This window comes from Aythya fuligula, chromosome 15, assembly GCF_009819795.1.
Source record: "Aythya fuligula isolate bAytFul2 chromosome 15, bAytFul2.pri, whole genome shotgun sequence".
Classification (NCBI taxonomy): Eukaryota; Metazoa; Chordata; class Aves; order Anseriformes; family Anatidae; genus Aythya; species Aythya fuligula.
This window is the reverse complement of record NC_045573.1, coordinates 11241477-11263102: the sequence shown is the minus strand read 5'-3', so window position 1 is coordinate 11263102 and position 21626 is coordinate 11241477. Positions and strand designations below refer to the sequence as shown.

General features: G+C 53.9%; 1 protein-coding gene across 2 annotated transcripts; it reads right to left on the bottom strand.

Moving 5' to 3' along the window:
- Nucleotides 1-1923: 1923 nt before the first annotated feature.
- Nucleotides 1924-21535, bottom strand: NAA60 (N-alpha-acetyltransferase 60, NatF catalytic subunit). 2 transcript variants are annotated; one of them, XM_032197698.1, is made up of 7 exons: nucleotides 21473-21535; nucleotides 9379-9494; nucleotides 7885-8014; nucleotides 6936-7032; nucleotides 4381-4615; nucleotides 3346-3531; nucleotides 1924-2885 (listed from the first exon to the last, which is right to left on the bottom strand). In XM_032197698.1, exons 2-6 carry the CDS (start codon nucleotides 9486-9488, stop codon nucleotides 3375-3377), a joined length of 729 nt encoding a protein of 242 aa, XP_032053589.1. In that variant the 5' UTR covers nucleotides 9489-9494; nucleotides 21473-21535; the 3' UTR covers nucleotides 1924-2885; nucleotides 3346-3374. The 2 variants fall into 2 exon arrangements, with proteins under 2 accessions (XP_032053589.1, XP_032053590.1); XM_032197699.1 differs by lacking the exon at nucleotides 21473-21535 and adding an exon at nucleotides 20821-20850.
- Nucleotides 21536-21626: the final 91 nt, after the last annotated feature.

Below are 21626 nucleotides of genomic sequence, written 5' to 3'. Positions count from 1 at the left end.
AGCAGCTGAAGCGAGGCAGGAACCTGCATGAAGTGACAGACAACTCGCAAAAGAGGGTTGGTTTAATTGAAGACATTTAGAGAGAGGCTGACAGTAGCAGCACGATGCTCTTCAATAAATAACGGGCTGTGAGGCAGGGCCGTGACTGACACCTCAGGACAGGGTGACAGGGGAACAAGACGCACAGACCAGTCACCAGTCCCCGGGGACGTGCTCGAGGGCAGCAGAGGAGTGAGGGGGTGTGGGGGGCAGGATACAGTGGGGTGGGGGAATGCTGGTCCCAGGCCCCTAGGAGCGATGAAGAGCTTCATTCTGGGACAGAGAAAGCAAGTGCCAAAGAGCCAGGAGCTTCAGTTGCTAAAACCCCTACAAACCAATAGAAATGTTTAGGTAAATAAGAAAAAAAAAAAAAGGTGGTGACCCAAAGGAGGGTTCCAGGGTGCCTCAGTGAGGAGGGACTGTGGGGAGCCATCCCCCAAATCCCCTGCCCACGGGAGGTGGGCACAGCAAGGGGCGGTGGCTGCGGAGGGGACTGGGGGTGGCCAAAGCCCCCCCAGCCAGGGCCACACAGCCCCGGGAGCTGGGGGCAGGGGGCGTGGGGCACAACGGGAGCCCCCTGCGGTGCAGGAGCAGCTCGGGGGAGCTGGTGGTGGTGCAGCAGGGCCCCATCCCGTGAAGCAGCCACCTCACTGTGGGCTGTGCTGGGCTCGGGTCCTGCGCTGCTGCGGCACGCACAGAACCTGTGCCCAGGTCACGGTCCCGCTGTGCCCCAGCCCTGGGGCTGCTCACCTCCCTGCCCCAGCAGACACCTCAGGGGCTGCACCACGGCTGAAGCCACCAGCAGCAGCCCGGCTCATGCTGCAGCTCCCTGCCCCAGAGCTCTTTTTACTTTTTTTCCTTACGTCTGCCGCAAAACCAAGCCCCTCCGGCCCTGCACTGCCTGCTGCATTTCGCCCAGCGCAGCCTGACCTCACGGCACTGCCTGCATCGCTGAACTGACACAGAATGAGGAGCAGGGGCTGAAAGGGGCCTCCGGAGTGCACCGGGTCTACAGCCTCAGAGCGAGGCCCCTGACAAGCTCAGAGCAGGTTCCTACTGCTGGAAGGGCCCCACAGACGGAGGTTCTCCACACTGCACTGTTCTCATCCCAACAGCTTTCTGCTATCACCCCGTCCCTGAGCCAAACCCAGTCTAGCAAGCAGCTCCTCCCCACAGCACAGCCTTCCACTTCCCCAAAATGCCACCCTTGCAGCCCGTGGGGCCTGCCAAACGCTTCCTGCAGCCAGGAAGGCCAGCGGGCAAGCTGTGCCCCGCGGGGCGTTCTGTGCGGGGGCATCGGGCTGAGGCAGAGCCCCCCGAGCAGTGCTCAGCGCTGAGCTGCTCCCGGCCTCCTGCAGGAACCTCCTCCAGGAACCACCTGCAGCAAGCTCTCCTTCTGCACCCTGCTCCTCTTTTACTCCCATTTTAGGGGCTTACGAACACCAAACTGACTCTGTACCATCACGCAGACTGCCAGATCTTACCACTTTCTCTCCCCCTCGGTCTCACACTGCCCCAGATCACAGCTCAGCCCCTCTCCCTGCCCACACACTCCGCCTGCTGCAGCTCACGCTGCCTTTGCTTAAGCCCCAGTTTCAAAACTGGCATGCAAGAGGGGAGGGAGGAACGCGGTGCTGAGCAGGGAGCGAGCCTCAGGTGGGGAAGGGGAGCAGGAACCCCTGCACCTGGGGCACGGGCGCTGGCTCAGCTGCAGCAACTCTCCCCTAAAAAGCCAAGCGCTCGCTCCCCGTGCTCTGAGGTGCAGGAAGGGCCCTGGCCTGGCTGCAGCACACGGGGACCCTGGGGCTCTCCCCGCAGGCTGGAAGTTACGTGCTGGTGAGCCCAGAGCCAGCCTGGCCTGGCCATGGCGCATCTGCAGCCAGGCCCCGAGGCCCCGCAGAGCCGCAGGGAGGGTGGCCGAGGGCACAGCCCCATGGCCATGCCCACAAAGTGCAGCCTCGGGCATGCCAGCGAGCAGCTGTGGGGGCTTTTCTCCAAGAGAAGAGCTGGAGTGGTCTGCGTGCAGCTCCCACACCCGCGGCCCTGCAGGAGCACGCCCCAAGGCCAAGGGAGGATGCAGGCAGGGGAAGAGAAGGGCTCTGGCTGCAGCAGGGGCTCCCCAGCCCCAGGCCCCTGCTCTGCAAAGTTCCAACTCAGACAGAGGCAGAAGGATCTATACAGTATAATATATTTCACTATGAAATAGCAATTTCATTCCCTGCCTTCTACTTGGTGCATCCTGAATTAGGTGCTTCTTTTTTACGCCATGCCCGAGGGCTGGGCTCGTTTCTCAGGCGAGGCACGTGCCCTCCCTGCCGCCCCTGCCAGGGGCAGGAAGCGGGGCCCAGAAGCAGCCGCCCAGCTCCCCACTTCCCCCTCCACCGGGGCAGACTGCGGCTGCTGGCATCGGGGGCCTGCCGGGGTGCTTACAGCTCACGGAGGAGGTTGCCCAGTGCAGATTCATCGCCCTCCTTCGCACGGCCTGCTGGGGCTGCGGCACGGAAGCAGCAACCGAAGCCCTCCACGTCACGTGTACGAGTACAAACAAACCGTCCAGAGGAAGGGACGTGGCAGGGGCAGTGCAGCACGCACACAGCGGTGATGCAGAAGGGCCTGGGCCCCGCCAGCTGCCTCACGCCAGAGCCAGGCCGGCCCGGGCAGCGCTCGCAGCCCCCAGCCCACGGGGGCAGGTCGGGGCTGCAGCCGGTCGAGCGCGAAGTCTGCAAAATCTTGGTCAATCTGTGGAATAAGGAGTCCTTTCCAGGGGGCTGGGTCACTGACCAAGAGCCATCATCTCTGGAATCAGTGCGGAGCCGGATGGTTCGGGAGGTGGAAGAAGAACAATCCTACAGGAAGACAGAGAGGGCAACTGTCTTAGGGAAACCAGTCGTTACAGGTCTCACAGGGTACCACAGAGCTGCTGTTCTGCAGATGTTTTGTCAGAAACGTGCAAACTGGCTATCAGTTATTGTGCTCAGACACCGTGTTGGGAAATATCGAGGACTCAGTTGTTCCGGGTCTTTCAAGCTGGTCTGACAGAGCTGGGAAAAAGGCCAGAGACAGCAGGGACAAGCTGGATCTGCTGTAAGAGTCTGGGCTCAAGTAAACAAGATCAGAGTTCAAATTCCCTTCAAATGCAACCAGCACCAGCTCAGCTACCAGCTGGAGGCCAGAGCGCAGCGATGCCCAGGACGCCTCACCCAGCAGCTCGCACAGCAGCTGCCTGCAGGGCTCTCGGCTGCCCCCAACAGCAGCCAGGCACATCGCTGCTGCCGGCAGAGCAGGGAGCTTCCCCCCGGTACCTACCTTTGGTTTTCGTACAGCTGCTGAGCAAGTCACATCGTCCGGCTGTATTCAATGCCGCTCTTGGCAGAAATGCCAGACCACGGCAGAAGGCTGCAGAGAAGGCTCTGGGCTTGTCGATATATCCTCTGGGGAATTGAGCACGGGCTCAGACTGGCTAGTGTTGATCCAATGTGCTGTAGGTAGTCAGTGGACAGCAGTTAAGGACATTTATAACCTAACTTCAAAATAACTTAAAGCACTCTGTGGACTAGCACTTGCTCAAGAGACCCTAGGACACAGCGAAGGCTGCTCTGCTCAGGTATTTAGACAGATCTGCTCCTCACATTGCTCTACTGCTCCTTTCTACCAAAAGCAGGCCTACCTCACACCATAAAAGAAGGCAATTTGGGAGCGCTGGCCCCAACTTGTGTGGAAATACTTAATAGGAGCAGTTGCTATAGTTCCTTTGCACTCCACAGCAAGTTACTGTGGGGGCTGCAATCCACACACCTGCACTGAGAGATCTGGACTTTTTAGCTACACCTAGGAAAGGTCAAGTTTCTTTTCCATGATCCAGCAGCCTGAAACAAACTCCCAAATTCAGTTTGAGAGCAGCCTGCTGAGACCCAGAGGCCAGGCCAGAGACACAGGGGATCCTAAGCAACAGGAAGCAAGACCAAGGGCTTTTCTGCCACACTGCTGGCCAAACCCTGCAGCGCACATCCAAAGCTTGCCTTGCACGTTGGCTTAACACGAGCATTTCTCCATCACAGGCAAACTTGCTCCAACTTCATTTACCACACTACACTGCCTCCTTGAACCGCTCCCAGAGGATCTGGGGAAGTCTAGGCACAAGTGGGTCACTGTCAAATCTGTCTAACATTGCCTTCCTCCTGGCTTCAGGGAAATCAGCTCGGTTAAGCTCACAACAGAGCAGGCACCAGTCCCCACGTATAGCCAGCTCATGCTTTGCTAGATTGCCATTTTAACCCTAAAACATGGTTTGGTGTCTGCTTTGCATGCTTCACTGGCAACTAGGCTGCAGGTAAAGGATATAAGATTGTCCAGGGCGGATGCCCACCGTTGATGTACAGGACGTAGGTGAAGCCATCTTTGAGGACCCCTCTTATGGAATAGTAATAGGGCAGATAGTGGTGCTGCTTAAAGTCTCTGTTTTCGTAGAAGTTTATTGCTGTGTTGTTAGTGGTGAGGACGTGCAGGTAGATGGCTTTGCAGTGATCTTGGGCAGTTGTTGATATATGGTCTTTTAAGCTTTCAAGCAAGAGAGAACCTGTTAAAGGAAGGAACAGCAGAATTACACAGCGTAGCTGCTTGCTAAGGGACAGCATGGAGCTTCAAAGCTCCCAGCTGAGATCTCGAGCACCCAGCAGCTCAGCAGCAATTGCTGCCCGCGCTCGAGGACCCCAGATCCCACTCATTCCCCAGAGCTTCACACAGGCATTAAACAGGACAGTGCTCCGTGGCTTTAATATGAGCCTCACCTCAGCTATGAGCACGGTTTCGCAGAACAGGTTTATAAAGGCAGAAATGTTTCTGATTCAATAACCACAAAGATAAGTCAGGCACAGAAACCTGCCAATGATACTCATCCCCAGGCAAGCAGCTCTTGGCTTTGGGTAAGGCCAGTGAGTCATTTTCAGTGCTATCAGTCCCATCATGTTTATTTTAGAGCCATTTAAAACAGCAGAGTCAAAGCAGGACTTTACAAGCAGGTTACGGCGTTGTGTCTACTGAATTCAAATTTAAATAAAAGAATTGGCAGGATTTTAAGTCCCCTTCTTAGGAGAAGAGGTGAGGCACAGTCTCACTCAACCTGACTTGGCCACAGCCACTAGCCAGCAGGGGAAGAGCAGAGCAGGGCCCAGAGGATACCCCAGCCATGGAAGACTGGCCCTGGAGGTTCATCCAGGCACGGCCCGAAGGACCCGCAGAACCTGCAGGGCTAACTTCCTCCGTCAGGTGCAGCAGAAATCCTTTAGCTAATACAAGCACATGGATGAGATTTACGCTGCTGTTTCACAATCCCCAGGGCACAGATGATTTTCGGCAGGGCCCACAGGGTTTTGGAGCAGAAGTCAACAGCAGTGACCCTATGGTTACGTGAGACTTAGCAGGAGTTTCTATCAGCCAAGTACAAAAAGACACTTGGAGACCTCAACAGGAGGACGGTTTGATTTTGTTATGAGATATGCCACTCATGACTCACAGTAACCCAACTGCCCTCTGGTTTAAGAATAGCAGAGAACCAAAGTCTTCCAATGTCTGCCGGAGAAAATTCAGAGATTTAATGCTTAAAAGTGTGCCTGGGCTGAAAAGCCTCCTGAGTGAAAGACTGAAGCTTCAAACACAAGTAGAAAAACACTTGAAAAGGGAAAGGTCTCAGAAAAAGCAGCAGCAGGAAGCTTTTTTAGGTTGTTTTGCTACAGATGCAAGTCCAAAGATCTTCAGAAAGCATAGCGACATGCTACCTAGATTTAATGGATACAGGAAATGCTGATACTGAAAGGAGAAAATTCCAGCAACATGGAGCTGAAAAAAATAGGATTTGGAAACTGGGACTCAAAACAGCTTTTACAGAACAGAAGACCCCCTTACTAACTTTTGAACGTTATTCCATGCAATCATTTTCTTCTGTGTACAGAAAATTTAGACAAAGCAGCATTTCAATTTAAGTTTTAAATGCAGCAGTCCCACTGATGTCTCTTCTAGTCACTTTTTAACGCATCACATCAGTTTGTACCTTTCTAAACATGAGTGGGGAAGAAGGGAGGACTCGAGGAAAAGAAGCTGATACCTGTACCCACTGAAGAGACTCCAGGTGTGCAACTGGGTCATCCTGCCAAACCTGGGCTACTCCCTTTTGCAGATCAAAAATGCAGATCATGCTTGAAATTGCAGCAGCAGGGCACTTATTTGATGACAAAACACATCCTGCTCTAAATGGAGCTGGGCCCCTTCTGACTGCAGGTTTCCAAATGGCAGCAGAATTGCTGTGTGTTGCAGCAGGCACTCAGAGCTCACCTTTATGTGCACTTGACAGACTAAAGCAGGTCTGAGTTACGCTCTTTTCCCAGTCCACCTTTCCCTAATCATCTGTTCTATTTAAGTTACAAGTTTAAGAGCAGCTACTTTTCTGCCTCAGGTACCAGGCTTCTGACACCCGTGGAAGAAAATCAGAAGGCAGGGAGTACACGCTCCCCTTTTGTCCCTACCAGACAGGCTTCAAACCCTGCTCCAGGATGAATGACAAAGTACGAGGACTTCTCAGCCCCGGCAGCTTTTCTCAGACTCTTGGTGCAGACAGCAGCAGGAGTGCAACTTTTGGGTGTGCTCAGCTGTCCCCTGGGAACGAGAGGGACTGCACTCTGCAGAACCATTTGTACATTGTGCTGTTACACCAACAAAAACTTCTCAGTGTACCTGCACTGCCAGCACAAGGGGGATGTGAGAGCATCACCTTAACTGCCGGGACAAGTCACAGACAAGTTTGTCTCAGAAGGGAATTGGAGTTGCACGGTGCAGCTCTTTAGTCCAGTAGTCAGGTGTAGCAAGTAGGACAGCAACAGAACTGTCACGTAGCAGCATCTTACCTATTCCATGTTTCCTGAACTCCTTCACCACTCCAAGACTTAGGATGTAAGCAACTTGAGTGTCCACAGGAAAACTGGAAGCTAGGATGTCTCCATCCTGAGTAGAGATATGACAAGTTATTTAGTAAGATATGTGGGGAGGCAGAGGAGAAAGCAAGAATCCTGCACTGGAACACCTGAAAACAAGGCTTTAGCAGGAATTTTCCCTTCAGTGAGGAGTCCTAGCTGAAGCTTCTGGGAAAGGAGATGGGGAGAAAAATGAAATGAGCACGGTCCTCTAGGTGATATTCCTGCTTCCCTATCATCCTTCCGATTGCAGAGCACACATCATGATGTTTCCTTACTATATACGTTATGTCTCCAAGCCCACAAATACCTGCACTCTTCACCAAGAAGGATTCAAACAGCACTCTGACCGTACCGTGCTGTCTCTCCTGACCTCCAAACTGTCATCCCTGTGGCCTGAAATTCCTGCAGACTGGCCACCTCTGTTTTGTGTTCAAGACAGTGACAGCGAACGAAGGACACTCGCTGCTGCAGGAAGTCACAGCTCTCAGGAGTGACTCAGTACAGCTAAGGAAGGTCATGCCTTGCATAAGAGAGGAGCAGGTACACAGACCTCAGCCACTAGCAATGACCAGGCACACTGAAAACAGGCTGGCAAAAGAATTATTAAAGTGGCTTTTAGTCTACGACTGCATTACCTGATCCCTCCACGCAGCACATCGGGCAGCAGGAACAGGCTTTCTGGTAACGGGCTGCTCAGCAGCCCATGTTCAAACACATCCCACCACCCCTGCTTCATTAGCTGGAAATCACGTTCTTGCTTTTTCACAATTAACTCCCGACAGCTCCTGAGCAGAGGTGGGAAAACTACCCCAAACAGGCCCCATCCCAATTAAGCACATCAAGAAGCGAGGTATCTTGTACCGAAGCAGAGTCCTCCTACCTCTTTATGCACCTTTGTTCTGCTCTTGATCTCTGCTACTATCATTCCCACGATGGAGCCTCTGTATGTGGCTGCGAGGGAAAAGAACTTCTTGTTGGAAGTGATATCTCGGTACCATGAGTCAGGGTACCTGGGAAGGAAGAAAGAACAGGAACATTTGGAGAACAGATCCCACAGGAGCAGCCAACATTGCACTTCACTTCAAACAAGCAGCAGCATCTTTAAGTGCCAGTCACTGGAACCACAAGCCAATTTTACACAAGACTGAGGGAGGGAAGCTGAAAGGTCTATGTTCTGCAGGGAAATGTAGTCAAGTAGCTTTGGACTGACACATGGCTGAGCTCTTTCTATGCTATAAGCTTAACTTACTCCATAAAATCCGGGCCAGTACGTTATCTACCTTTCCTGACTTAACTGCTGTATGGTACCATGAAACAAACTGCTGTTGTACCCCATTTGGCAGCACGCTTTTTTCCCCCAGTTGCACTTAAGAAGCCACGGAGGTTGCTCCTGCCACGGTCTGCTGCCTTGCTAAGACAAATTTTCATTTTGTATTCATTGCCCAGAGCCTTCGCTTCCATCATTGCAGCAATATCGCCTCCTTCAATGGCACTGCCAGCAGCTTCTCATCAGGAAGGTGCTTTGTGCAGCCTGTGTCTCACAAGGGCTTACATTCACCTCAGCATCACCACTGCTTCAGGTCTGCTGTGGGACAGCCCAAACAATAAAAATGAAAATGCAAGTGGGCTGCGTCCAGCCAAGCAGGAGACAACAGAGCAGGACAAAGCAGGGGACAGCTCTCCTTTAGATCTACAGAAATGCCTGCTATAAAATTATTTATGCTGACAGAATATATTTGATAAAAAATCTGTGAGGCCTTTGCTGCTTAGTTTTGCACAAGTTTCCTCCGTCCAGAGGTTTGGGCTCAACAAAAGCCCACTTCAGAGGGTGCAAATGGCCCTGTGAGCTGGGGACAGCACAGCATGCCGCTGCAGGAGAAAAAGGGACCCCAGGCACACAGCAAGCACTGTCTGGTCTCCCTCCTGGGACATTCAGAGCAACACCCCGTAGGAACAGGAGCTCCTTGTTGGTTTGGTTCACTCTGAGAACACTCTCCTGGCACACACTCAAGAACACACCTTCACTCCACAAGCACAGGGACACTGTTTCTCTTCCTGCAGGTACGATCCTTTCCCATGTCTTACACAGTCTTTCCCAAGAAGCTGATCCACCCCCCTAATGACAAAGCCCACTTTTCTGCCAACGGCTGCGTTCTGAACTTTCAGATGCTGTTGGGGCTCTGAAGGACAGGCGACAGCAGCTCCTGAACAGGGACACCACCACAGCACGTAGAAGGGTCAGGAGGCACTGCTGTCGTAGCAGCAGCCCAGATGGCTGCAGAGCCCTCAGTCTCCGTTCTGAGCTGGAGCAGCACAGCTCCACACCCCGTGTTTCTAGATCCCCGCCACCTCGTACCCACGACCAGGAACGTACTCGATTGGGAACCAGTCGCCACAGAGCTGTTTCACCGTGTCTATGTCATCGTGGCAGAGAAGACGCAGGTTTACGTCGGAAAGTGCAGTCGGAGGCACCTCCTCTGTCATTCACGCCTGCAAGAGAAGAAAGCACGTTAGGTTTGACCAGACAGCTCCGACTCGGCTTCAGGCAGGCATCTGTGCACAGGCAGCTCCCGGTACCAAGGGAATTCTCTTCCGAGCAGAACAGGTTCAAAAGAGCTGAAGTGAACTGTGGCATCACCAGCTCGAGCAGCGACCAGGACCCCTGGTGCCGAGAGGCCGGGTGCAGCTCACTGCTCACTTCGTGTCCTGGCACAGCCTGCCAGCGCCACGATGGTCACACAGGTGACAGCTGTGGTGACAAGCACAGGGCAGGCTGCTGATGCTGGTGAGAAGGAGCACGTGGCACGACCCAGACCAGAAGAGCAGAGAGGGACGCTGCATTGAATGCAGCCAGAAGCATGCCAAGCGTGCCTTCCAACGCGTGGAGCTCTTCCAATCTCTGCACGGGATCAACATTTTGTCAAAACAAAATTAAACAAAGAGCTTAAAAAGGAAGCACTACTAGAAGAACATCTACAAAGTCCCCTTACACAATCCTCTGATCTCCACTTCACATGTAAGTAGGGCTTTTAGATTATTTTTTGCATTTTATAACTTCTGCTGGAGAAATGGGACAGTTTCCCCTCATTGCTATGCACTACAGCTCCCCGGGTGCTGGCTCTGCAGCCCAGCAGAGCACACTCAAACACAGAAATCCCCAAAGCCCCCTCTCCTTCACCACAGTATGGCCACAGCCCTGCTAACCATGCACAGGACGCTTCCAATGTCCTCAGACCTCTTTAAAAAGCTATCAGATAGGAAGAAGGAGATCCAAATCTTGGTTTTGAAATGCTGAGTTATAAGGGCAAAGCTGCACAGAGCAGCACGAGTGCACTCCCTGCTGTAGGAAGGGACGCTCAGCTCTCCGGTGCTCTTGCTTTGAGGCTCGGGGACTTGAGAAGGAACCGATTTCAGCAGGCTCCTGCTGGGCTGGCTCTGCCCTTTGAGCAGCTTCCTTTAGAAATCCCACCAGCTCCGCAATACTGCAGGACAGGCTCCAGGCTGGGAAAAAGGAGAGCACAGGAGCAGAGCAGCTCCGGCCATGGCGAGGCTCCAGGCCCCCGCTGTCGCTCCGCATGCAGGCACGCGGGTTTGCACCAGCAGCGCTCCTCTTGCTCGTAAATCTTCTAATTCCTGAGAGGTTTCGATGCTCCTATAAGTCAACGCCCTTTCTCAGCCAACCGTTTAAAAATAGTCTCAGCACTGACAAACTGGAGCTAAACGAACACCCGTGAGAGCAGCGGATTGTCAATACTGAGCAGGGAAGGCGGGCACCTCACAGCACGGAGCAGCCGCTACAGGAGAGGCAGGGCCAGCACAGGACACGTTCCTGCAAGGATCAGTTCGTGTTTGTCTAATGTTGTATTCTTCAAGAGCTAGGCGGGCATCGTGCATTATCCTGGAGCTGAAGCCAGCTTTAAAAAAGCCAGACAAAGCCACGAGCACCCTGCTGAGCGGGATAACTCCCCTCCCAGCACCAGGCATGCGAGCACGGACTCGCTCCGTCCTCTGTGCATCGCACGCCCAAACCTGGGTGCTTTACACATTTGAAGAAAATTTAAATGCAAGAAAATACAAGGCCCCTGCCTGGCACCGCGTGTTTCACAAATACCCAGGTGAACACTCGAGACCCAAGCCCTGTCCCTCCACACAGCCCCGTGGCACACTGGTGTTAGCAGAGCCCAGAGCAGCGCGGAGTCCAGAAGCAGAACCGACACAAACTGTTTGTCAGCCCCACACGTGTTCGGCGCCACCCTGAGAATGCGCTGGATCTCTCAGCTTTGCATCAGATGAGAATTGCTTTTCCCTGTCTACCCATTTAAAGCCAGATCTAAAACTGCCAAGCCTGCCTGCTTCCAAAGGCTGCTCCAAAGGGAAACTCCAACGCGCCACACATGCACAGGAGGGCACGGTGCCTGCTGGTTACGTGCAGCAGACAAGGCTTTGTGAGAGCCCAGAGACCCAGCCCCAGCCCCAAATCAGGCCTGATTTGGGCAACTGTGCAGAAAAACAGCTTGTAAGACTCACGCTTTAAGAATTGCCTTTCCAAGCTAGTTTTCTGGGTTAAGACACCTTCTCCTGTGGGCTGCACTGGCAGGGGCCAGGCTTTCTAACAGCACTGGAGCCAGCTCTGTTACGCTACCTGCTGCACCAGCAAAGAGCTCTTCAGGGCAGAGAGGAGGAAATCTACAGACTACGCTGCAGAACTGTGGATTATAACAGGGATCTCTGTGGAAACCTGCAGTTAACAGCTCACTAGAAACCTACTGCCAGGTCTTCTGCAGACATGGTGCCAGGAGGAGCTTTATGGCAGCACCGAGAGCCACCCACCTGTCTGGCTGCCTTGGGGAGGATGTAGGGCACAAGAAAAGCAGGTGTTTGAGATGGTGCTTTAGGCACGGCTTGGTGCCCACAGTGAGAATGAAAAGTTAGCAAAAGGTTTAAGAAAATACAGGTGCGAAGCTGTAGGGGAGATGTGGAAGCAAGCTAGGATGCCATCTTGGGGGCAGGCGAAGCGAGGCACAGCAGCAGTCATCATGGCCAAATACAACTGATTTAAATGGTATTTTATCTCGCAGGAATGTTTGCTTGCAGAGACAAACAGTTCCTACAGGTTCACAGCACCACCTTGCCACAGTCCCGCTGCTAAGATGTCCAGCGACCTACCAAAAGTTGCTGTAGGGCTCCAAGGCCCTTCTGGCCATGGCACTCTGCAGCCATGCAGCTCGTTAGCAGCGTTCAAGGATGACAGTTAATGGGAGTGACCAAGTGTGGAGAACAGGACACACTGCCACCATGGAGATCATCAAAACCATTTATCCCAGGAGGTTTTTCAGTCTTTCTAACCACTACTATTTGCAAACAAAAATAATAAGTTCATTTAGAGATATAAAAAGTGTGAGCATGCAGGACTTCGAGGGGCGAGGAACCATTTGGATGGCACAAAGAGGCCAGGAGCTAGAGGGCAGCTAAGGTGGCCTGCAGCACAGGCAGGCAGGGCGGAAAGCTGAAGGAGGGAAGTGGAACATCAGCACTGCCAGCACTGCTGAAACAGGCTGGGCCACGGCGGGCAATGAGCCTGCCATCCACGAGGAAAAGTAAAGGCAATTTAGCGGAAACCACAGAATTTCACAGGACAAGGATTTTGTGGCAACCCGCTGAATGCGAAGTGGCCCACGTTTTGTGGCCAATCACTTTGGAATACACAGAGCCTTGTGTGCTCACAACAGCCAGCTAAGAGGCAACTATTTGCCTCTAGTTAGTGCCTCGTAAACTAAGATCCCACAGGCATGAATGCAGAAAGAAATAACCTATGCCATGAAGGTATCCAGCACAAAAAGCACTTAACTACCATTGGATTTTCAAGAGACCTTTGGGCACTCTGTCTTCAACAGCGAAGGCACAGAACACCCCCACAAAAACCTACACTGTTTTTAGCCATAGAAAATAGTAGGCCAGAAAAGGGGCTCACTCAACGTCCTTTCAAAAAGGCAAAATCAATCATATTTCAGGCACTCTCACGTGCTTTACAACTAGTTTATAGAGCGATTACTGAAGCTGCCTCCAAACCTGTAGCTCATTGGTACACAAGCTAGCAAGTTGGCACTTGGCAAAGATAAAATCAACCACGACAGCACAAAGCAGCTAAGAGCAGTAAAGAGAAAGGTCGCTCGCTCTCAGTGCTGGGAGAAAGGAGAGCAGCTGGAATTAGAGACAGCAATCAGAAATGCTTCTGCACTCCCCAGATTTGCAGCAAGTCGTGGAAGAAAACAAAGAGAAAGTTGTGAGATTAATGATGCACAAGTGGCCGTGACATGGGAGTGACACCACTTAGACTAATGACAGAGGAACTCCAAATCCTCACGCATAAGCTGATTACCAGCTCTGACAGCGTTTCATAATCATCATTATTTTTTGGCCTTGTCTGAAGCACCTACTGTCTGTAATCACAGGCAGGCCACACGATCACTGCTCCTGCTGCAGCCGGCAGTCTCCGTGGACTGCAGGCAGGACGCCAGCTGGGCGCCTTTGTGTCTTGGGAGCACTCGAAGATAGGTTTGGTTTGCACACAGCTCTCAAGAAACTGGGAAAATTTGTAGTGGGCACCTGCAGGGAAGAAGAACACCTGCTTTAACCATTAAGAACTTAGATATTCAGGAACTACTGCCCACATGGGGAAAAACACTTAGACCAAGTCACATGAAGAGACAGCTACCGGGAAGGACATGCCCAGAAAATGGTTTCTGAGGAAGAAACAACCTGTGCCAAAACCCAGAGCCTGCCCACGCCAGACTCAAAGCATTTCTGTATGTGCAGGGCAGGGCCTCCAACACAGGCATGCAGGATGTGAACGCTGTGCCACGCCAGGCACCACAGCATCAGCCCCTCTGTGCCCTTTAGATGCTGCTGGGGTAGTTCAAACGTTTTCAGTAGCAGCTTCTTGCCAAGCTAACCACTTGCTGCCAGCCGCGGGGACCCCCTGGGTTTGGGCATGCCGTTCTCTGCCCTCTCAGGGAGCTTGTGGCTTCTAAGGAGCTCTGGAGCTGCCCCAGAAGACAAAGATGGGCAGGGAAAGCAGGAGGTGGGAGATGCATCCGTGGTCTTTGTGCTGGGAAGATATCAGTGCCAGTGAGCATCCTTCCTCCTGCTGCAGACGTGAGGATGGAACCGCCCCCAACTCTGCTGGGAAGGGTGCCACAGCTGGGCACGGAGCAGGTGAGACCAAGGATCTGAGCAATCTGCCATCACACAAAGTCTTTCAATCCACAGAGAAGTCCCAGGTTTTCTTGCCACGCAGAAAAGTGAGGTTACAACGAAGCACCTGACAGTAAGGTGAGGCAGAAATTCACTCACGTGGCATGTCGTTGTACATCCCCAGCACAACCATTAGAACTGCTCCCAGAATTTATTTCTAAGTCCCTCCTTTCCTTTCTCCCATTAGGGAGAACTTGAGATCACAACAGCAGCACAATCAGAGCAGCGAAACACTTGAGTGAAAATAAAACCTCACCCACATTTGCTGGCAACATCCCGCCCTAAGAGCTGGCAGGATATGACTGTGCCAAGAGAAGCTCCACCTGTAAGCACCACTTCTAGAGCCAGCTTGGTTTTACAGGACAAAGGCGTGTTGGAATTATGAAGGAAAAAGCCAACATCAGTGTTAAAGACACCTCTAGGTATCAGCTATTTATCTACTGCAACACCAAGACACCGAGTGCTGACCTCTGAGGCCATGCAGTGGCTGCTGCAAGGCAAAGCGCTTCAGCCCCACGCAGCTCATCAGAGGAGATCCGATCCATTTTGGAAACCTGCAGTGACATTGCCTCCTTTCTTTTAACAACTTTTTCTCAGGTGTCAGCCTGTGTTCAGGTGACGGCCACAGCCTGGGACTGCTGCAGCTGACCTGATGCTCTGCCTCTCTGCCTCACCGGGCTTTGACCAAAGGCTTTGAGCATCTGTAGCAGTCTTCTGCCTTACTTCACTGAGTCAAACTGCAAAACGTTATCTCTAAACCCCAGATCTAAGAGAGCAATTTTGGCCTTGTGTGCGTTGGACAGCTGCAGAGGAACTCATCATATTCTCAGTAACATTTGGCAGCAACGGGAATAGGATGAACAGAAATAGTAAGGACGTTAAATAAACAAGCTGACTTAACGTGCAATTTAAAATTAAAGCAGAGTGTAAGATCCAAAGCTACTACTTAAAAACAATGTCATGCACATTCGGCATCGGTAAGTCCTAGCTTTAATGAACTGAAGGTCAGCATTTCACACCTCTGTCCAAAAAGCAGCAGAGCATTCAGCTTCCAGCAGCAGCCCAGCGGATGGGCAGGACCCCTGAGCTACCAGCGCCCACCCAGCGCTCCGAGGGGCGTGTGGGCACCGACCTATTTCACCACCAGCACCTCCAGCTCCCACCATGCAGGAGCAGGTCTCAGTTTGAGTTTAGCTTAGAATCAGTGCTCCAAATTCAACAGGGAGCTCAAATGCAAGATAAAGCTCGATGCTTACTCGAATTTGGCAAAAAGCTGCTTAAATGCTTTTGAAAATCCCTCAAGCAGCTCCACACCTTCAAAGCCTGGCCAGGCGATCCGACACGTTAAGATTTCTCCTGTTCAGCACTATGGGACAGGCTTTAACACTGATTCTGCCTCATGCATCCCGCACACATGGCTTGGATTTGAACAACGAAAAACCTTAAGATGCCATTTTTGTGAATTTTTACTTGGATTTCCACTTCCGTCCAGATAAGCTCATGAAAATCCCAAATAAAAAATTTATGCCATGGAAACGTGTGCAGCAGCAGACCAGAGCTGGGTTTCCCTGCCTGGAAAGGCAAGGGCTGGATTTCCTTGCCCTGGAGGTGCCGCCCCAGTAAGGGCAGCAAACCCTCGTTTGGGACTGCGTGGACAGCCCCCAGGGCCCAGCAATGAGCCTTCCAGGGAAACAGAACACAAAGTGTTTAGGGACATCTGGCATCCTCCCTCGCTTGCAAACAAACAGAAGGTGGCAAAGCCTGGGTGAAATTGCAAGAGCTGCTCAAAATGCAGGGCAGGAGCATGCGAGCTGTGGCCGAGCACCGCAGTGCCCAAACCAGACCGAGACTCGGGAGCTCGGGGGCTCCGTCTCTCTGCCCTGCACCATCTGGCACAGGGGATTTGGTTTCCATTAAACCACTCAATCTGAAGCAGCCAAAGGTTTAATTCCAGCAAAGAAGTAAAGATTTCCCTTCTGCATTTCATTTTAAGCTTGCTGCGTTTTTAGGTTACCGGTCTCGCAGGGAGCGTTCCACCCAGATACCCCTGTAACTGAGCTCCTTTTATTTAATACAACGGAACCGCGGCCGGATTGGAAGAGATGATGAATTCATTACCAAGAATGTCAAAGAGGTGCTTCTAGGACTTAAGTCAACTTTAACAAAGCAAGAGGAACCAACATTTGAAAAAAAATAAAGTATTTGGTTTGATACCTAGCTCCTGCTTCATCTGCTCAAAGAATAATAATAAAAAAAAGGTTGGAAGGCCCCTCTGGAGGGCATCAGGCTCGACCCAGCCTGGGTCAGGTCACCCAGCACCACGGGACGGCTCCTCTTGCCACGTGCAGAGGGCACCCGAGGACAGCCCTGCTCCCCTAGCACCCACCGGACACGCTGACAAGGCTGAAGCACTACAGGAGGAGCCCCTGCAGATTTTTCAGGGGCTCTGCCTTCCAGCCACAGAGAAGCGTTTGAGAAGTACAGGCCTGTGTGAATAAAAACGATTTTCAGCCTTGAAATTGGCTCTCTGGGACCTATTAACGCTTACCAGTGCTACGTCTCTGATTACCAGCCAGGCAAGGTGAAGAAAACACTGCAGTGTGCCCACCACGTGGATCTCTTCTGTTCCTGCTTTGGGAAGAGATCAAACTCCGGCAGTACGAGCTCGCTGCAGACATTCCTGCGTCTGGCAGGTAAAAAAAAAGCCCCCAGCTGTGTGCCCCCGGAGCACACCCATGCCTTCAGACTGAAAACCATGGGAATTAAACACGCTGCCTGGGATCCCAGCGTGGGCACATCCCCTGGGCAGTCGCCACTTGGTGCTTTCACCTCGTGCTCCTGCTCCTGCTCCCTCCAGGAACCATGTTCAGGCTCGCTGAGGACGAGCGATGAGGGAGCTGCAGGAGATGTGGCTCTCCTCGCTTCTAGCACATTACACAAAGCATTGGAGCTCAGCGCTCACAGGCAGGTAGCACGGTGGAAATGTCACCTCCTCTCTCGTGTCCTTCACATCCTACGGGGTTGTTCCCCAAAACTGCCAGCACTTACTTGCCTAAATTAGCAGAAGCAAGCAAGGCTGTTTTAATGGGAAAAGTAGGACAAAACCATGGATTTTATGCCTTGGTCTGAAAGTAATATCATCATCTGGCTGGAGCAGGCTCTGATGCTGTGATATCGTCATGCTACGGGAGTCCGTGACTCCTTTGGATCTCGGTGTTACATTTTTCTTTAGTTTCTGCCAGAACCAAAAGCAGCGAGCCTGAAAGCTCTTCGCAGACAACTTTTGATTCAGCTGCACGCACCAGCTCAAGACTTGGTGCTTCTCATTTTGGCTCCTTTAGCAGCAACCTCCTCCTGTGCACAGAGCTGATCCCGGTCAGCTTTCCCCACAAACCCCCTGGGCTGTCACATCTCCAATTCAGGCCGTCAGCCCAGCACCCAGCACGCAGACCCCACCTGCCTCAGAAACAACAAGCCAGCAAGAACGTCTTGGACAGAGAGCTGCGGTTATCTCAGCACCACGGAGACCGGAGGGCAGCCTTGGTTTTAGAGAACACAACTGTGCCAGTGAGCCCTCAGGCTCCCTGCAAAAACAAAAGATTTCTGTCTGCCTGAGCCAGCCCAGCACAGGCAGGACTGCCACCCGCAGCACCCTGCCAGCCCAGCCTCAGCACCAAAATCCTGCAGGCACTGTTTTAAGGAACACATTTGCCCCTCGCCCCCTGCTCTGCCCAGAGCGAGGCGCACACCACAGGACCTGGAGCCAAGCGCACGGGATCGCCGCAGCCACCAGCTGGCCTCCTGCCGAGAACAACCCGAATTTGACACAGACTGCGAAACAGGCTGTTAAGAGAGGAGAAGGCAAAACGTCATGCTAGCTGCGCAGCAAGCAGCAGTTACCTGAAATGAGAGCACTCACTGTTAGGGAATTCCTTTTATATCCGTATCCCTGGTCCTCTGGGCTCCCAAGGTCTGCTCCGTCAGCCTCCCTGCAGAACAAACACGAGCCTCCCACTCGCCTTCTGGGCTGCTCCCTGACCCTGCAGCTCAGGCTGTGGCACTGAACCTGGAGATTTCACGTGAGCCGGTACCCACGTAGCGCATCCCTGAAGCACACTGCAAAAGGCACAGCTTCCCGCTGCCCCAGATAGAGCCATTCCTCTGGGGAACGGCGAGCAAGAACCGCTAAGAGGGTTCTGCTGGTAAATCTCTCCCTGGTAAGATGCGGCAGAGAAATTCTGCTTTGTGGCAGCAGCACTGCAGGGAGCTCCAGCCAAAGGGTCACAACAGAAGCTCGGGAGAGGAGACCCCACGCCTTGCACACGCGGAGCACGGCACGGTTCCAGCAGGCAGCTGCTCCTCCGGAACACGAGGAACCCCAGGCAGCTCCTCACACACGCGGGCCCGCTGCCATTTCAGGCTTAGCATAAACAGCTCCACACAAGATGTACGTAGTGACTAAAAAAGCCAGAAAATCAGCCTAGCGGAGTGCAAACACGGGGAGAGGGAATTTCGAGCCTGCCTCCATTTCCCAGCCGCTGTCCTCATTACCACGCTGTCGGCAAAACCCAGTCACTGCCTACGCCAGCACAGGAGACGCTAGCAACCAACTTCGTAGGGGTTGAAAAAGATATTCCTTCCCTAGCTGGCAGACAAACTCCCTACATTTGTTCTTCTCTGTGATCTTGTACTTAAAAGCTGCTTTTCTTCTCCTTCCTCGGTGTTTTCCAGTGTGAGAAAAAAAAACTTCCAGCATTTTCAGCTAAGGCTGGAAAGCTGACCGGCTCCAGCTCTACCTCTCTGCTGGGAGGAGAGCGTGGGTGGGAGCAGGCGGTGCGAGACACGAAACTCTTTGTGCCACCCGCAGCCAGCAGCGAGCACAAGGAGAGCAGAGCTGTGACGGCTTCAGGATTGGCTCCGCAAGGCGCTGCCAGGGGAGTTTCCCTGCCCCACACCCTGCCAGGTACCCACACCCAGGCTGTCAGGAGGGCCAGCACCCCCTGCAGGGGTTTCTCCAGCTCCTGCCGGCTTCACGGTGCTGGGAGCAGCCAGGGCAGAGCGAAGGAAAAGAGGAGGAGGAGGAAGGCTCCTGGGCTCCCACACAGGCACCTGGCAGAGCCCTGTCGGACCACGCTGGCCCAACACCACTAAAAGCTGCCCCTGTGCACGTAAAGATCATCCTTCCTGGGGAAGAAACAGCACCAGGCAGGGAAGTACTCAAGCAAATAAATACACGTGGTGAGCTAAAGGCTCACTAAGCTTCCAGCTACAAAGGACCGGTTTCCTGATTTCCACCCGCAGCTCCTCCAGGGTTTCACACCATCCGAGGCCAGCCTCGGCACCAGGAGACGCGGTGACACCCCTCTGGGCTAGGAAACCCCTCTGTTTTAAGAGAGCGTCCCTAGAACAGCAGTTTCTCTGCTCCTTGCCCATTACTCAGATGTGTGAAGGCACCTGGCCGTGCACACACCAAGCAACCAGCTGAGAGATGACAGCGGGTTCAGAGAACGACACGGCGCGGCAGGACAGGGCACGTTCCTTTACTGCTGCCAGGCACGTAACGACTAATTAAAGCACCAATTTCCGAGACGTAGCAGAGCTGCTTTTCTGCCCTACGCATTAAAACCACCTCCTGTAGCAGCCTGGTGCTGGGCACTCCCCAGCATTGCAGCGAGGAGCATGAGGCCGCCCCAGTGTCCTCTTGCAAGAGAAGGCAGCCCATACTCCAGTCCCTGCACACTGCGAGTCTTATTTATTATTATATTATTATTATTTGCATTTAAAATATCATCACTTCTTAGAAATCTCTTACAGCTTATTCATACGCTCAAGTGGCTTATTTAAAAAAAGAAAACAAACAAACCAACAACAAAAAGGAAACAAAACCCGTGCGCTGGCACGCCCAAAGCGTTACCAGAAGTATTCTCTTTAAAAGCTTTTAAAGAAAAGAAGTCACGGGGGTGAAAGGGAGAGCACACTGAGAAAGGAAATAAATCCAGCATGAATTCTTAACGAAGAGGCACTCCCAGCTATAAAACGTTCATAAAACCGAGATGGGAGAACGGATGAACCAGCCTGCTGGTGGTACTTTGGGGCAGGGCACGGGCTCTCGGGACAACCAAACCCGAAGCTGCCCATAGCTGCGGGCAGCCCCCGGTGCCACAGGACGGATACAACAGCAGAGCAGTCCGTAGGGTGGCAGACACAAGGAACGGGAGCTGGAAAAAGGCAAACGCTTCCAGTTTGTGCTGAGAATAGTGATGGAAAACCCACGCCCGGTGCGTGCCCAGCGCCCCGAGCACCCCGGATCGCAGCACAGGGATCCGGGCAGCGGCCGGGCCCTTTGACAGCCCCGTGCAGCCACCAGCGGGGAGCCGGGCCCTGAGCACCTCGAGGCCGTCCTCGGGATCCCAGCCGGCTGCGGGGGAGCCGACAGCACCGGGGGGCCGCCACAGAACGCCGAGCGCCTGAGGTGAGGCCCGCGGCTGGGCCCGCCGGTCCCTCCCGCACCCCCCCCCCTCCCCCCCCCCACAACCCGGGGTCCCAGCCGGGTCCCGCTCACCTCGGGGGGGCGCGGGGCGCGCTGCAGGCGGGGGGGGGGGCGGCACCGGGCGCTCAGCGCATGGCGAGAGGAGGAGGAGGAGGAGGAGGAGGAGGAGGAGGAGGAGGAGGAGGAGGCGGCGGCGGCTGAGGCCGGGCCCGCGGCGGGCACCCACCGGCGGCCGCTGCTCTTCCGCGGGCACCGCGCAACAACGCGCGGCCCCATTGGCTGCCGCCGCCGCGTCAGGCGCACGCGCGGCACGCAGCGGGCGGGCCCCGCACCCCCCCCACCCCCCCCCGGTACCGGGGCCCCCTCAGGCCCCCCCCACCCCCCCGGTGCCGGCCGCGCCCCGCTCAGCCCCACGCAGCCCCCGGGGGCTCCCCGTGCCGGTGCAGCCACCCGGAGCGTGTCCCCTTCCCCCGTTACCCCCCTCGGCCCGTCCGGGAAGAAAGTGACACCGACACCGCCAGCGGCCCCTCGGCTTCTCCCCCGCTTCCTTTAATCGGGCACCGCCGGGCCCTGCCTCAAACAGCCGCAGCAAACAGCCGGCTGCAGCCCCACACTGACAGCACACGCGGCCTCCTTGGCTCCCGGTACAAATATCGACAGAGGAATGACCGGGCTGGGGCAGCCCCGCTGGGGAATCCCATGGCTTTCTTCCCCCGTGCCGCACCGTGAGGAAACGGAGCGAGGGCAATGATCAAAACGCCACGGATCCAAAAGATTTCCGCCTGTTCCAGTCCGTTGCCTTCTCCTCCCCGCTCTTCTCGTCCAGGCCGTCTGCATCCCGCGGTGGAAGCGGCTGCGACCTGCGACCTGCAACCTAC

Excerpts from the sequence above, each read along its gene's own strand:
- NAA60 (XM_032197698.1), bottom strand. The coding sequence starts at position 9,488 with ATGACAGAGGAGGTGCCTCCGACTGCACTTTCCGACGTAAACCTGCGT. Across the intron at positions 8,015-9,378 it reads GGCGACTGGTTCCCAATCGA|GTACCCTGACTCATGGTACC; the intron begins GTACGTTCCTGG and ends CTTCCTTCCCAG. Across the intron at positions 4,616-6,935 it reads GTTCAGGAAACATGGAATAG|GTTCTCTCTTGCTTGAAAGC; the intron begins GTAAGATGCTGC and ends TTCCTTTAACAG.